The 15685-nt window shown below is 38.2% G+C and overlaps 1 protein-coding gene across 1 annotated transcript; it reads left to right on the plus strand.

Annotated features, from left to right (window-relative positions):
• The first annotated feature begins 3361 nt into the window (after positions 1 to 3361).
• Positions 3362 to 13522, plus strand: LOC113672981 (uncharacterized). The gene is made up of 15 exons (XM_089196568.1): positions 3362 to 3572; positions 4236 to 4546; positions 5225 to 5453; positions 5669 to 5692; positions 5829 to 6162; positions 7064 to 7340; positions 7672 to 7698; positions 8427 to 8616; positions 9436 to 9618; positions 9748 to 9826; positions 10190 to 10314; positions 10738 to 10890; positions 11369 to 11537; positions 12417 to 12607; positions 13079 to 13522. The coding sequence occupies exons 5-15, from the start codon at positions 6123 to 6125 to the stop codon at positions 13226 to 13228; spliced, it is 1584 nt and encodes a 527-aa protein (XP_089052694.1). The 5' UTR covers positions 3362 to 3572; positions 4236 to 4546; positions 5225 to 5453; positions 5669 to 5692; positions 5829 to 6122; the 3' UTR covers positions 13229 to 13522.
• Positions 13523 to 15685: the final 2163 nt, after the last annotated feature.

A 15685-nucleotide genomic window follows, 5' to 3' on the forward strand; every position in this document is an offset into this window, starting at 1 on the left:
TGATGATTGATCACTGAACAGACACAAGGCAACACAGATTCTATTTGGTCAAATAATGAAATTTAATTCCGCAACTTACATCGCCTCGCACTAAAAAAAAAGAGTTAGATGTAGAAATGTGCCATCTTCGTTTTCTCCCTGTATTTTGGAGGGGATGACTTAACATGCGAAGAGCAAATAGGCCCTCTAACATTGACTGCATGGAATCACGTGACATTAACCTGGAAGTTTAAATCACTATCGAGCTTTGTGCTTAATGGATATATGTCCTTGACGTATATTGATGTCCATTGACGGAGTTTTTTAACCTCTCTCTACATTATCTGAAAAATATGAATATCTCATGAGTCTTGTTGATGAAATATGGTGATTTCTGACCAGACTTCACAGAGCTAATTTTCACTCTCAACCTTTTACCACCTGACATTAAGTATGCTTATTCCATTCTGTTTTCTATGCATTTTCTCTGGTACTGACGAAGAATTAAATATGCTCAAAAATCAGCAATTCGACCTCTAGATCGCATGGACTGATCTTTCTGAGGCCCTTAAATCTTTTACTTTTTCCCTTATTTGAGAGAGTATTGACAATGGACAGAAGAAAAATAACCAGAAGTAGAAGCATAATAATCACTAAGGCGAATAAGAATTTGTACGACAAATAAATCTTATGGCAATGCAATCACCGTCGAGATTTTTCGTTTTTTATTAACATTCAGGCTGGATACACTTTATCTGTTACGTTGTTCCGTTTCTCATGGTCGATTTGATCAGGCTGTATTCATTCAGATTCTTCACACAAAAAAAGCTCAAATGGTTGGCCTCGTGCAGAAGGTTGCTAGCTCTCTAAGGAAACGGAAAGGCCCCTGACAACGAAGTTGTCTAGTTCCTTAAAGGATCGGAGAAAAGACTGTGATCAAACTACTATGAACACGAAGAGTATGGTTTGGTCAAACAAAAACAGCGTGAAACTCTGACAGAAAACGACCCTTCAGCATCAGTCGGCTTTAAAATCACATATTCTTTTATATGGGCCCTTCCTCTGAAAATAATGGGAATGGTTACAGAGGCTGCTAAATACAAAAAATTGCGAATATTTGATATCAACACACACTCTGCTGTACACAGAAATATCTGAAAGGCGAGGACAAAGGCGTGTAAGCATAAGGTATTTCCTGAGGCTGTTTTGTTTTGCACAATACTCTTACTTTTTGATTAGAATTTGATCGGCATTTTCCAGCTGATCATATTTTTGTGTAAATTAAGGAACTGTTTAATTCTTTTCAATATGAACGCGGGAAATTTAAATATTGTCTCTAAAGTCTGGAAAAGTGCCTGACTTATGGAAATCGGCTAATATCACTCCAATTCACAAGAGTGACAGCAGGGAACTTGTAAAACAACTACAGATCAATCTCATTATTGCCCACTCCAGCAAAGTTTTTGGAGCAGATAGTGCATACTGCTGTCTACGAGCATATTGCACCCTATTAACTGAGTGGCAACATGGATTTGTCAAAGGCAGATCATGTGAAAGTTTTCAAGTTTTATTATTTCACACTGTTTACAGAAAAAATAACGTAACATAACATGATTTACAATGATATAGAAAAAATACAAACAGAAATTAACTAGAAGAAAGAATATTTAATTGTGTACAGAGACCAAAGTAGGCAATGAGCTTTCGAGTTGGCCACTGTCATGTGTAGATATTAGTTGGGCTTGGCCGCATGTTTAGTATAATTTAAATTAATAGTGACATTAAAGACGAAATTGTTATCGTAAGAGAAGAAAGACATATATAAATGCAAGTTAGAATAAAAGGAAAACTGCATATTGTGAAGCATTATCTTATTTAGCTAACAGTTAAACAATGGTCAGTTTTGAGTACTCAACAAGAATCTTTTATACCGCTTTTTGAATAGCATGTATGGAAAACGTTTAAATTCAGGTGGTACAGATTCTCAGATTTTTATTGCAGAGAATTTAAACGTAGACATACCATAATTAGTGCATACTGATGGCTTCAAGAAGTTTTGATTTGCAACACACCTGGTATTATATGAGTGAATCTCTGATGCAGGTGTGAGAATATTCAGTAGTACAGCTGGGGTGTTACTTTTGTCATTCTTAAGTTTATATGTAAAAAGTGATACTTTTAGTTTTAGTCTTTTAAATATTTTCAAGTTTCAAGATTCCAAGGAGATTATAGTAGGGATTGACATGTTTTCTGCCATGAGCAAAGGACATGCTTCGTATACATCTATTCTGCTCAGTGCAGATTTTATTTAATCTACTCTTGTAAGCAGCACCCCAGCTGGTAAGACCATAGTTTAAGTATGGATAAATAGGGGTATAATATAACTGTTTGAGCATATGAAAATCAAGATAGTGTCTTAACTTATTAATTATACCTACATTCTTTTCTAATTTATCATTTACATGTTGAATTTGGGATTCCCTCAGTAGATGCTCATAAAGATATATACCTAGATACTTAATATAATTTTTGCAGTCAATATTGCGGATATTTAAATGTATTTTTTTCTTTGATGATGTGAAACACAGCTAGTTCTTACCTATCACCAGTGGGCTGCGGCCCTTGACGTAGCATTCTTGGATTTCTTCAAGGCTTTTGACAGTGTGAGTCATCAACTTTTATTGCAAAAGCTCTGTAGTTTTGAAATCTCCGGGTTACTCCTGCTCCGGTGTGAAAGTTATTAAAGCAACCGTCCACAGAGAGTGGTGCTGAATGGAGTCTCCTCTTCCTGGGCTGAAGTTACATCTGGAGTCCCACAGGGTTCTCCTTGTTGGGGCCCTTATTCTTTGTCATTTTTATAAGTGACTTACCCGAAGTCGTTCTCCCGGGCAACACTATTGCTCTTTATGCAGATGCCTGCAAGGATCATTGATGCTGCGAATAATCAGGATTTGTTTCAACAGGATTTGGACAACCTTTTTCAGAAGAGCGTTCGAAATTGCCAGAATTTTCATGTAAAAAAATGCAAAATTATGGCATTAACTGAGAAAAAACATCTCTACATTTCAAGCTTTACTTTGAATAGTTATAGACTGGATGAGGTCAAGGAATTCAAGGATTTAGGAGTTATTACCAATAAGTACCTCTCATGGAACTCCCATTTTGACAATGTGGTTGCCAGATCAGAAGTGACGTCAAAAGTAGTAAGGACAAAAAAGTGCGGCACCAGGTGCACCCGAGTGTGTCACCGTTTTTTCGCGACGATATTAAAAAAAAAAGATTTAGTGTGACATGAAACTCTCCTGTGATAAATCATATGTAAGAACTAAAGCAAATTTTCAACTTGTTGCTTAAAGTAATATAATGACGATTTTTTTCGCAGTTCCTCTCTCACCCGGTAGTGTATAACTTGCTCATCACTAAATGGTACGGCTCCTTTTTCGAAATGCGAAAAAATTCATGGTGGTCACGTAGACGCTGGGGATACTTTTTTCTCAACCTTTGGACAGTGTTTGACATCGTCTTATTTCCCTTCCTCTTTGCCATTTTCTTCGTTGTGCATTTGATAAAACAGGGTTTGAGGAAAGGAAGAGGTTTGTGATATAGTTTTTTAAATGTCATTAAAGTTGTTGACATTTTACAGTAGATGATAGTGCGTTTTTACTTCGCTTAGCAAGCTCTTTGGTAATCAAGGTTTGAGCCTGGAGGAGGGAAGGGTGATAGCATTGACGTATCTTACTCCTGCCTCTTTAAAACTGCGTTACCACGTCAGTTTAGTCCTCCCAACTGACACAACACAGGAGTTCTAGCTGCAGCAATGAAACGTTAAACTATGTAATTTATGAAACATTATTTTTGATCGCTATCAATTCCTCGCCATGATTTGTTGCGAGACCTTTCAAGCATTACTTAAAAAAGTTTACCTTAAGTCATCAATTCGGCTTGAGTTCAAAATTTTTATTTAACATGAGTTTTGGCCAATTATTATTTAAGAGGGCTAGTTATTTGTATTTATTTCCATTGTGAGATAAAGTTAAAATTGGTCAGGGATTATTTGTAGGCCACCTATTTATTCCCATTAGGTCATAAAAGTCATAAGAATTGTTGTGACCGTTATGTCGCCACTGGAACCAAGTCTTGAGATTAGATACCATCAGCAACTAGGGAGTTGTTTAGATGCATAGTGTTTGTTGATTTATGTTTTTTTAACTCATTGGCTTGATGGGATAGCGTCTTATGCTTTCCTTAACTTGCAGAAACTGAAATGTGTTTTGTTTTGACGCTGGACAAAGATACGCTAAAAGAAGAATTTGATCTGATCAAGAAGACCATGAGCTACATCGTTCAGGAATATGGCTGCCAATCAGCCAACTATTGTGTGATTTTACGTAAAAACAACGAATTCATTGGTGGCATCAACTTTGAAGAGAGGTGCTCTTGTAAGGCCACACTGCAAAATAGGATTTCCGAGTTAGAGCAGCCAAGCTCTCCTGCTCTACTCTTTGAAGACCTCGAAACCGTTTGTCGTGCATTCAAAAGCCCAAACGTTCGAAAAGATGCTAAGAAGGTGAGGTATATGCGCGCACGACCGATGTCCGCTGCTCTTTCGAGTTTGGTGATTCAGCAAGGAAGAGTGGGTTTACTTTTTAACCATTAGCTGGTTATTGGGTCTTGGTAAGGTAACACTTGCGATTGTAAGTTCGGTGATAGCTCTATGGAGTAACACTGCAAAGGAAGGAGGATACCTCCAAAAGTGTACTCACTCGGAACAGTTTTTGCACTCTATCATTTTATTCGACCTGTGTTGCTTGTACTACCTGCAGCCATATGAAAATTCATATTCAACTGTGATTGATTTCGATGATCGCAAGCAGCATTGATATATGTTTCAGACGGAAACAATTATATTTTGTCTCATTTTCTTCCTGAAACATCTCCAGCTATCAGTTGTGTAGAAATATTAATTCAATGGCGAGCCAGACAGAAAGATTAATAATTTAGACAATACATACAGGATTCAAGACGTTCAAGAAAATCTGCAATATATAGAAGAATTAGGTAATGTTACAAGCAATTGGATTTTTTACGTCGAAACTTTCTGGCAGTTCTTTTCTAAAAAAAAAGAAAAACTGACGTAGTTTTCAAGATTGGTGAGTTTCACGGTTCATAATTGACCAACATCGTGAGTTTGGTGTTGAGAATTACACTGAATATCACTTTTAATCTTAGTTTGATTTTTCATCAGGTGGTCGTATTTTTTCTGAATTATACATTGAATATGTCAATGGAAAAAACTGAGAAATTACAGCCCTTAGTAAAGGATGTAAAGGATATGCAAGTTAACATCGTTCCCGTCGGTATTGGGGAGAACGCCAAATTATCAGAATTAAAAAAGATGGTAACTAAAGATGGCACAGCACTTCACTTTGGAGAATACGAGTCACCCGAGACGTTAGGGACAGCTGTCATACAAGGTAACTTGGAGAGGTTTAACATTTCCACATCTCTCAGAAGAATTAATTTCCTATTTTGTGTTGGAAAGAAGAAGAAAGTATTAAATCCCGTTGTTACAGCTCGAATTAAAAAAGAGTTTTTTAGACGGTGATGTAATTTAAAGACTCTTGCATCTCCCTCCACTGCGCGGAAGTGTGCTTGGCTTTATCATTTCCATATTTCACTTTTCTTACAGGCATCGAGGGAAAGGAAATCTATGGTGAGGACGGGCATATTTGGCGTGTTTGGTAGCTATATATCCATAGACCGTTAAAGACTTTTTTCCAATAATTTTGAAGATTGTCAGCGCTCTTCGAGTACCATTCTAAGCTAGCGTCTCACTCCTTGTCTTTCAGAGAAATACAAGGATTACTTTACGACTCCTTATTTCGTCTTTTTTCGCGACACGCTGAGCTATATCACCCTCCTCATTCTTCACTTCGCTCTTTGCCTTTCTCCTTCAACTGTTTCCTTCAGTCGACTAGAATTGGTTTTATCAGTTTTCTTCGTGGGACGCATTTTTATGGAGATTATGCAGTTTATCAGTGCTAAAAAGAACGGAGTGAAATCACACACAGAGAGGCGAAATAGTGACGGATACACCCACCGATTATGTTCACCTGAGGATCCACAAGTAAACGAAACAGGAAATGACAGCATTTTACGAAAGACTTTCATTCGTTACTTCAGGTATTTCATTTTCTGATCGATTTATTTTACTTTTGGAGAATATTAGATTCACAAACATGTAGAGGGTAAACTTAGACGCGACCAGTGACCAAATGAATTTAACTAACGGAAAAAAAGTTAACCATCTTGATTAAGGTAACAAATTGAGCACTATTGACTGCTTGGGTGTTGCAGCTCACTGTTCATTGCTTAGAGCTGCATCAGTCATGATAAAGAGCACCATTTTCAATGCTTGGGTTCATCAATAGGGGCCAGTATCAAATGTTTTGGTACGCCAATACGAGCCCACGCTCACTTTTTTGCCACAGCGATTAGGATTACTGCACATTAGTTGGGTAGACCAGTATGTGAACCAGGAGTCGCTCCTCTTTTACTTATTTGGGCACACCGGTATGAACATGTTTTGATTCTTGGTTACACCATTATAGGCCATTGTTATTTGTTAAGGCACACCAATATGGGTCGATACTCCTTTTTTTTAGGTACTCTCAGGTCATAAATTGGGTTTTACCCATAACGAGATCCTAGACATTAAAAACGACCGTATTGCCGATGGTTCGCATTGACAATCTACATACTAAAGTTTTAAGCCACACGATAATGATTTTGAAACTAACAAGCAAGAGAAAAAAAATAAGCAATTGGTAAACCAACAGTTGAAATATTCTATTTTCATGGCAATAACTTATTTTTTTAACATTTTTCTCTGTGAAAAATGTAACAACACATAGTGTGCATGCGTAAACTGATTCTCTTGCGTGTGCGCACGTGAATGACGTACGATCTGTGCATTATGCTCTTCTAACGCAGTTAATATCTATTATATTCATAGCGACTGCTGGAATGTGCTGGACTTCATCATTCTTGTTTTATACCTAATTACCTTCATATTACGCATTAGGGATCTCCACTGACGTATCAGGAAACAGACTCTTGGTTGTGTCGGAGTATTTCTATGGTTTTATTGCCATGTTTCTCACAATAAGAGCCTTTGGTCAAGTCATAGAGCGCTTGCGGAAAATGGGTGCCATACAAATCGCCTTATTTTTCATCATCTCTGATGTCTTGACGATATTTTGGCAGTTTTTGGCCATGATTCTGGCCTTTGCGCTGCCCATGACAAATATTTATATTGCTGAGAAAGCTTATACCTCAGGAAAAGCTTCCGCGGGTGATTTGTGAGTACAAATTGTGATCTTGCTAATAAATCTTCGAACCCATAAATAACATATTCTAACTTGCTGTCCTTATTCATTTCTTACTCTTTTTTCCGGAGCATGAATGTTTTTTTTTTTAAGTTGGGAAGGGAACCTCATGTGTGTCTAGGCGCTCAAAGAAAGTGACATTTGGCTAAGAGCTAATCAAGTGAGATTTAATTTTTGGATGGAGGTGTAAAAGGAGTTTAAAACTACTTACACCAAAGTGCCAGACTTTCTATGAAAAGCGTTTTTATTTACTATCTTTACCACTGTGAAATTTTAACCATTCCTTTTCTCCTATTATTTCAAGGGTGTGCAGTGAACCAGGGATAATTTGGTTAGTGTAAGGCTGTTGTAATTGTTTTTATTCTAATTTTTAACATTGTGTACTGATCGTAAATACACAGAATTACGCGATATCTTCGCAAAACTTGAATTCTGCGTTCAAAATTATTCGCAATCACTTAAAACTTATGGTTGTGACCTGAATTTGTGAGGCAAAAGAGGCAGCGACCCAGTACATCAGCTAAGTTTCACTTGCATGTTTTAATATAATGAATGGCTGGCTAACCTGTCGTTTCCCTGAGGAAAGGCAAATTGAGGTCCCCTGAGGGGGTAGGGGAAAAGTGAAATTGTGAATTCTGAAAGTGAATTACGCGTTTTGAATGCTTTGAAAATAATTTTAACTCATGGTTGCGAGCTAAAAGAAATTGTGTGGCAGCGGAGGCGGCGACCCAGTACGCCCAGTAGGTCAGCTTAGTTTCACTTATGTTAATATATAAACGGCTGGCTATGTGTCGTTTCCCTAGACGTTTCCCTAGAGTTACGAGACAAGAAGTAGAGCCGCGTCTGAAGCAACCCTCTTTGCCTCCCATACTTTTCACGGTTTTGCTACTCAAGACTTACACAAGTCATGATCAGGTTCACCTCTTAAAAGAGGCACCTGTGACACGAAAGCTTCCAGCGGATGTTCAGAAACAGCTATGGCGGTCATAATGCTCTCAGTTGAAAAACTGAATGAATGATTATTTTATCTAACTCGTTGCTTTTGAAACTGTTCTCCAGTTGGTGGAACATGGTAAAGCACCTAATCTGGTCGTTGCTGGGTTTAGCTGACCTGGATAGGTTGAACTCCGTCGACAATCTTTCCGTTTTTCTTGTTCAAGTGCTGTACGGCTTGTTCTTAGTCATGGCAGTTGTTCTTCTCGTGAACATGATGATTGCTTTGCTCTCCAATACGTATCAGCAGGTTCAGGTACTAAACAGATCCCTGCCATCACGGAATTAATTTATTCTTCTCATAATCCAGAATAAAGAAAATATGGGCTTTTTTTTGGTAAAAGATACCAGATATTTTTCGTAAAGTTGATAAGCTTCTATGATCAAATATAGATCTATTTTGGCCAACAATATTGCAACCTAACTGGTTAAAAAGGTTCCAAATCAAACCCGTGTTGTTTCCCTGCCTGAATGATTATCAACCCGAGAGGAGCAGCTCAAGGCTTCCGTTAATGATATTGGGGACCTTAAGCAGTCAGGACGGCAACGCTGAGGAAGAAGTCGATCGATAAAATAGAGCTGTATTTTTATTTAGAATTTCGCGAATGGCTGGATGTGTTTACTGTCTCTTACGGCGCCACACCTCAACTTCAGCTTAACGCATGTAAGCAGCCTTTAGTTAAAAAGAGAAACTTGCCGGGAAAATTTGCCGTCGAGGTTCCACTCTCAGACCACGCAGATTTTGGTGATTTCACGTCGTTGGCTAAGAAATGTAGACAGTTTTAAAACGCACGTGCTGAGCTATTGTTTGCTAGATCTTTCGTTGACCCATACGTTGCCGTTGGCGTTGTGGCTTGCTTAAGTTCCCTATTCCTTTTGTGAGACGCGTCCGCAATTGGATTCATAGTTTTTAAATTCAAATTTCGAGGAGTTTTTTTGTAAACAAAAATGATATAGAATTTTGTTTCTTGTGTACGATATGACATAGTTTTTCTCCTGCTGAGGAAGTGACGCCTGTTGTTCCTATTTGCTGGTACCTCCTTAAAGGCTGTTAAGTCCCTCTTTGTGTCTCTAGGATAATTCACTGCAGGAGTGGTCTTTCAAGAGAGCCATTACTGTCAGGACTTATAGCACCAATCATCCAATACCAATGCCTTTCAACATTTTGTCTCTCTCACTGATGTTATTCCGGTACATCCTTTTGAGGAGTCCATGCTGCAGATCGTCTAATACTCCTGCTTTGGATGAGGCAGAACGGGTAAGCTGGTAACGCTGTGCTAATTAACTTTGTGAGTTTTTAAAAGAGCCACTGTTGTTGAGAGTTATCGTTTATGTCCACTCAGTTATTTTTCTTTGCTTTTGATTTGAAATTTCTTTGATTCGACAGAGTAGAACCCTGGATACACTGGTGAAGAACCTAGAAAGAAGATACTTTGAGAAGTACGGTTATAAATTTCCCCTCACAGGTAGGGTGATATGCTTGATTTGTTGATAGCCTCACATTTATGATGCGGTCATAAAACAAACAAAAGAAGGTGCGAAAGAGCTGTTGTCCTACCAAAACCAGCAAGGGTATTATTGAACGAATATTTCTGGAGAATTTCAAACTATTTAGGATAAGAATAAAAAAGACGCGTATCGTGATTGTTTCAGGCCTTAGTTTCACGACTGCTCAGGTAGTGTTCATTACTGGGATGATCACTTTCACATTCATTTCTTGATCCGCGTATCTCATATATAACTTTCATATATTCAGTCATTTGCAATGATTTTGTTAACACCATTCAAAACAGGCCAAGTTAATAGGGTAGTTTCCTATATTTGTTTAGAGGAGAAAAAGGTGGATCACTTGGTAAAACAAAATGAAGGAGGTCGGAAAATGACTAATCAGATTGTACGGGAAATATTCCGACCGCGTGGAAACAAGGAGGAGAAACTTGCGTTTGGACAAGGAGTAAGTGTTTTTCAGGCCTACATTCACTTCTTAAGGAACAGTTTCCCCACCACACTCTGTAGATCTTGCTACACCAGGAAATACCTTTGTTACATTTTTATTTTACACAAAAATTCTTCCTTCATGCAAATTTAAATGTGAACGGAGAAAATTACTGAATACACTTTGTAACATATTTTCTCTCTCCCCTTGAAGCTTTATAAGTAGATTTGGGATGTGTGTGGTTATGAGTACTTACAATGATGTTCAACTTAAATTAATTATTTTGATTATGACATAAAAATCTTGTAAAAGATATATGAGCATATAGATATACACAACTACTTTTGCAGAGTTGTGAAATTATTTCTGTGTCAATCTCTTTGTCTCACTTTTGTAAAGATATCTCATGTAACTGAAGTTTCGTTCGATCATTGTTTTAAGGCGTGGTATGATTCGCCGGGAATCGCTGTGGATGGCTGTCTCCTAACTTACATGGGACCTGATTTCTGCAAAAAATGCAAAGATGCAAATCCTAACGACATTCACAGTGCCATATTCAAGTCTCCCTTTACACCAGAGACACCACGATTTGAGGTGAGGCTTTGTTTTACACATACATACATACATACCATACACCCACGCATACGAGTGGGTGTATGGTGACTGTCTGCACATGACTACACATGCAGACAGAGAGAAAGACAGAGAGAAAGACAAACAGACAGACAGACCGATAGACAGATAAATAGACAGACAGACAGACAGACAGGTAGCTAGATAGACAGATAGACCGATAGATAGAGAGATAGACAGATAGATAGACAGACATACATATATCCATAGTTTATTGTATAGCCCCCCCACCCTCCATCATAATTCCTGCTACACGGTAAAATCTCTGGAAAAGCGACATAAGTACACCTCTTTTTGAAAGCCCAGGCCCTAGTTACCTTTCTCTTGTAGGCGCTCTTCCTCGTTTCTATTTTGGTGAACCACTATACTTACTTTTAAAGAGTGAGCTGTGAGCTTAGCGAGAAATAATAGAAAGACTAGACCGTCATCCTTTTTTCAGGTACTCATTCAGAGAACTGGAGAGAGGCGTTTTATTGCACTAGGTGCCGTGAATAAGGATTACGACCTTCACAAAATGCCTGGTTGGTATAATGGAAAAGTTGGTTACCACGTAGACGATGGGAAAATATTTGACAGTAGATGCCCTGAAATGGGAAGAGAGATCGAAGGTATGGGTTACTTTGACCGCAGGTCACGTATTAACTAAAATGTTTACGGAGGTTTCGTCCCATTACAATCTTTGTGAGGTCTCCCCTCGTAGCAAGACGAGTTCGCCCCTAAATCTTTCAACTCGTTTTCTGATGGAGAAGGCTAGAGTTCAAAAGCACGATAAGTCGTTATGAAATGCTGGGCGCAACGACGCAGGAGTGCGAGTATCAAACTACAACATACGTATGTTGGTCATTGCTTTCGAATGTATGTGGCCTCCTAAAGAAGCAGTTTTAGTCTAGTTTGTTCATAAAAGTATTTCCTGAAATTTGCTACGAACACTAGCATAAATGGCGTCAAGCACGTTAAATAAAGATCGGAGTAATGATGCGGCTTTGCATCACTTGTTCGGTAGTCGTGTGTCATTTCACACGGCTGATAATTTGTATGTTGGTCGAACTTTGTTATGGTTTTGCTGTGAAATCAGTTCATGTTGATCGATGTAAATTAAGATTTCAAAATGTTCTACCGTAAGGAGACATGTTGAAATATTTTAGGGGTGAACTGGTAAAGGTGGGAGCGTGCATGTTTTACGGCAGGGGACAAACTCATGCAAAGACGTTTTAGGGGCGAATTTGAAATAGGGTAAAATTACCAGTTACCGACTAACAAGGTTCTGAAGGCACTTGAAAACGCCTTCAAGGTTTTACTGTCCTCCTTAATCCCACCTTGCAACAATAAACATCTGATTTCACAGAAGAAAAAGATTCAGAAATGTTAGATTGTAAACGTTAAGGGGTTCAATTTGAATTTCACTCAATGTTGTTACACCTTTGGTTAACTTTGTTTAATTTGTCCTCTTTTTGCTATGTTCTAAATACCTTATGTTGATGACTAAGGAGCCATGGCTTATCGCGGTGATCTCATCGCCTGTGAAGTTGATTTTAAAGGAGTCCGTAAGGATAGAGTCTCTGTGTTGTTCTTCTTGAACGGTAAAGAAGTAGGCCGTTCTTCAGTAAAGTACACCTCAGGACAACTACTATACCCCTTGGTCTCATTGGGATTTCCGGGCATTAAAGTGCTGGCCAAGGTATGTCCGAAAGAGGGGGAGGGCGAGGGTGGAGGAGGGGGATGGTGATGGGCTAGAAATCTAAGCTGTATATGGTTTGGCTTCATTAGTGATATGCTAACATAGGGCATAGACACACATAACTTAAACACTTTTTGTTAATTATAAACAGGGCGAATAATTAATTCCAGAGTCTGAGAGCTGCTACATAAAGAGCTCCCTTGCCACATATTTCTAATTGGCTACGGGAAAAATCCCTTGAGGCGGGAGGAGCGTGCTGGGGTATGATGATTGACCATACGGGGTGACCAGGCAAAGGAGGCATAAATCTCACTTCATATTACTTACGTTATGCACACATATCCATGTTCCATAGTTGTTGACATAATAGTTCATACTTCACAAATATGTCCATCGCCATCTTATTTTCTTCGTCAACTTTTAGCGATTTCTTTTTTTTATTTTGAGACGTACAATTTCCTCACGTTTCAGATGTGCTATCGTGATAGAGACCGTTTCAGTAGAGTAACAAATGAAGACCTTCAGGATCAACTTGACGACCTAAGGAGGATGTTGGTGGATCTGAGGAAGGAAGTAAGGGAGAAAGAAGAGCCAGGAAAAGTTTTTAAGAAACAACCCTAATTAGGTGACGATGTAAAATCGTGCACTTTGATGGATCAGGGAGTTAACCAGCTATAATCTTGCAGCTTTATTTTCGATATTCCTCTCTCTTCATTACTGATTTTTTTCAGTGGAGGGAGGAAAAAAAAAAAGACCGTAGGTAAAAATCCATGGACGTATTCTCATTTATAAGTTACCTTTGCTTTATATAATTCTTTTAGTTCAAAGATCTGGTCAAAAACTCTTCCCTTCATCTGCTATACAAGTTGCAAATTTGGGAAAATGTAAGGTTAAATAAAGGTATCACTTTACTTATGAGTTAATCTATTCTGTTTGCTGGATCGTGGAGATATTTCATAGTAAAGTTCTCTATCAGGGTATAGAACATAGAACAAGAGGGCTAAAGCTGTCATGTCATCTGCCAAATTGTACTATAGACTATGTCTTACCTTTTCCCGGACTTCTCTCTAGCTTTTTTTCGTGAAATTTCGGAACAAGCGAGTCGGCAATTAGTAACAAAAGAACAAAGAAAGTTCTGTAAACATGCCAAGCGCCGTAACTGACGTTATTATAACATGAGCAAAAACGAAACTCCTCAACGAGAAAACGAAATGAACACTCCGACTTCTGAAGGTTTCACGCTCAGTCAGATTGCAAGCTTACGTACGGAAATAAAAAAAAAATACAGCTAACACCCGTGTTATAGTTTCGTGTTCAAAAACAAAGCAGAAAAAAATAGGAATGATGAAAAGTATAACTAGACTGGCATAACTGGTAAATTCATATCAATCATGACGGTGTCAGAGCAACTGAGATCATGCTGAGATCCATCGCGGCTAGCTCATCATGGCAATCTCCGGTCATCGCAGTATAAAGCAAGCCTCAGAAATTACTCGACTACGTCTCATGTTTCTCACTACACTTCTTTCGTGCTTTCGCCGCTTCCTGCCTGCTTTACAACAGAATAGAGCACAGTCAAGGCTTCTCTATTTGTTAAATAGAAAGAAAAGTATTAATTATAATCTAGTTTCATTAAATTTTTTTTCTTTGTGGTTGGAGTGTCAATGTGTTCAGATGAAACAGATCGCATTCAGATCAGTTTGCGTGAATTACAAATACTCTACCCACCAACCATTCATTCTGAAGTTTATTTCAGAATTTATACTGCTTTCTCAGTTAATTTATGTAATCGTTCAAACAATGCGTGCAGTGTTAAGTCAATGCTGTTGATAAGCAATAGTTTAAAGCTGGTTTTATGAACAATTATTGGATGAGGTTTTTGCGATATCCACAATAATCAAGGTCTAGGTAGGAGTTATCAGCCAAAGCCTATCCCTCTTTTTTTTTTCTTTTCGTTAGTTAGGGCCTCTGAGTGACAGCTGCAATCTTCTATTGGCTGTTATTTGGTGAATTTTGAACGCATTTTGACTGGTTCTTGCTTATTGTCTGTCTATTGGAGGACGTACGCATAGATGACGTCACCATCAATAGCGCGCACCACGTGCCACTCTTTTTGTGTACCACATTTTAACGTCATCTGTGACGATTCCTCACTGAACAGACACATGGCAACATAGATTCTATTTGGTCAAATAGTTAAATTTAATTCCGCACTTTATTGATAAAACATGGTGATTTCTGACCAGACTTCACAAAGCTAATTTTCGCTCTTAACCTTTTACCACCTGACATTAAGTAAGCTTATTCCATTGTGTTTTCTATACATTTTCTCTAGTACTGACAGAAGAATATGCTCAAAAATCAGCATCCTCTCAACTTGGTGATAATTTCCGTCTTTCTCGTGACTTTATTGATTGATTCAGGGATACAGTAAGAGGAAATCAGTGCGATTGTTAGCTGATCCAATCCAAAATTCTAAATACTAACCACATGGATGAGAACTGCATCGCAGACAGTGAGGAGAATTGCTAAGGAGATCTTGGAAGTAAAAGGTTAATATGTGTTCATGTGTTTATATGCTATCACACAGTAGGTAGATAGATGACTAGTTTAGGAATCAATTTCTCTCTGGACGCAACATTGGTACCTCCGAAAAGGTACTTATATGGCGTCCCAATATCGACCGTGCTCCCAAAATTTTTGTTGGACAATTTCGGTACTAGAATTTTTCTAAAATAAAAATCAGTCTCCCATTGTCCGGACTTCTAGATCACATGGACTGATCTTGCTGAGGCCCTTAAATCTTTTACTTTTTCCTTTGTTTGAGATCATTGACAATGACAGAAGAAAAATAACCTGAAGTAATAACTTAGGCGAACAAGAATTTGAATGACAAATGAATCTAATAGTAATGCAATCATCTTCGGAGATTTGTCTTTTTTTATTAAAATTCAAGCTGGACACACTTCACCTGTTACGTTGTTCCGTTTCTCATAGTCAATTTGATCAGGCTGCATTCATTCAAGTTCTTCACACAGTAAAACTCAATATTTGAACCAGAAATGTAAACGGTTGGCC

The sequence above is a fragment of the Pocillopora damicornis genome, chromosome 2 (genome assembly GCF_964200805.1).
Source record: "Pocillopora damicornis chromosome 2, jaPocDami1.2, whole genome shotgun sequence".
NCBI lineage: Eukaryota > Metazoa > Cnidaria > Anthozoa > Scleractinia > Pocilloporidae > Pocillopora > Pocillopora damicornis.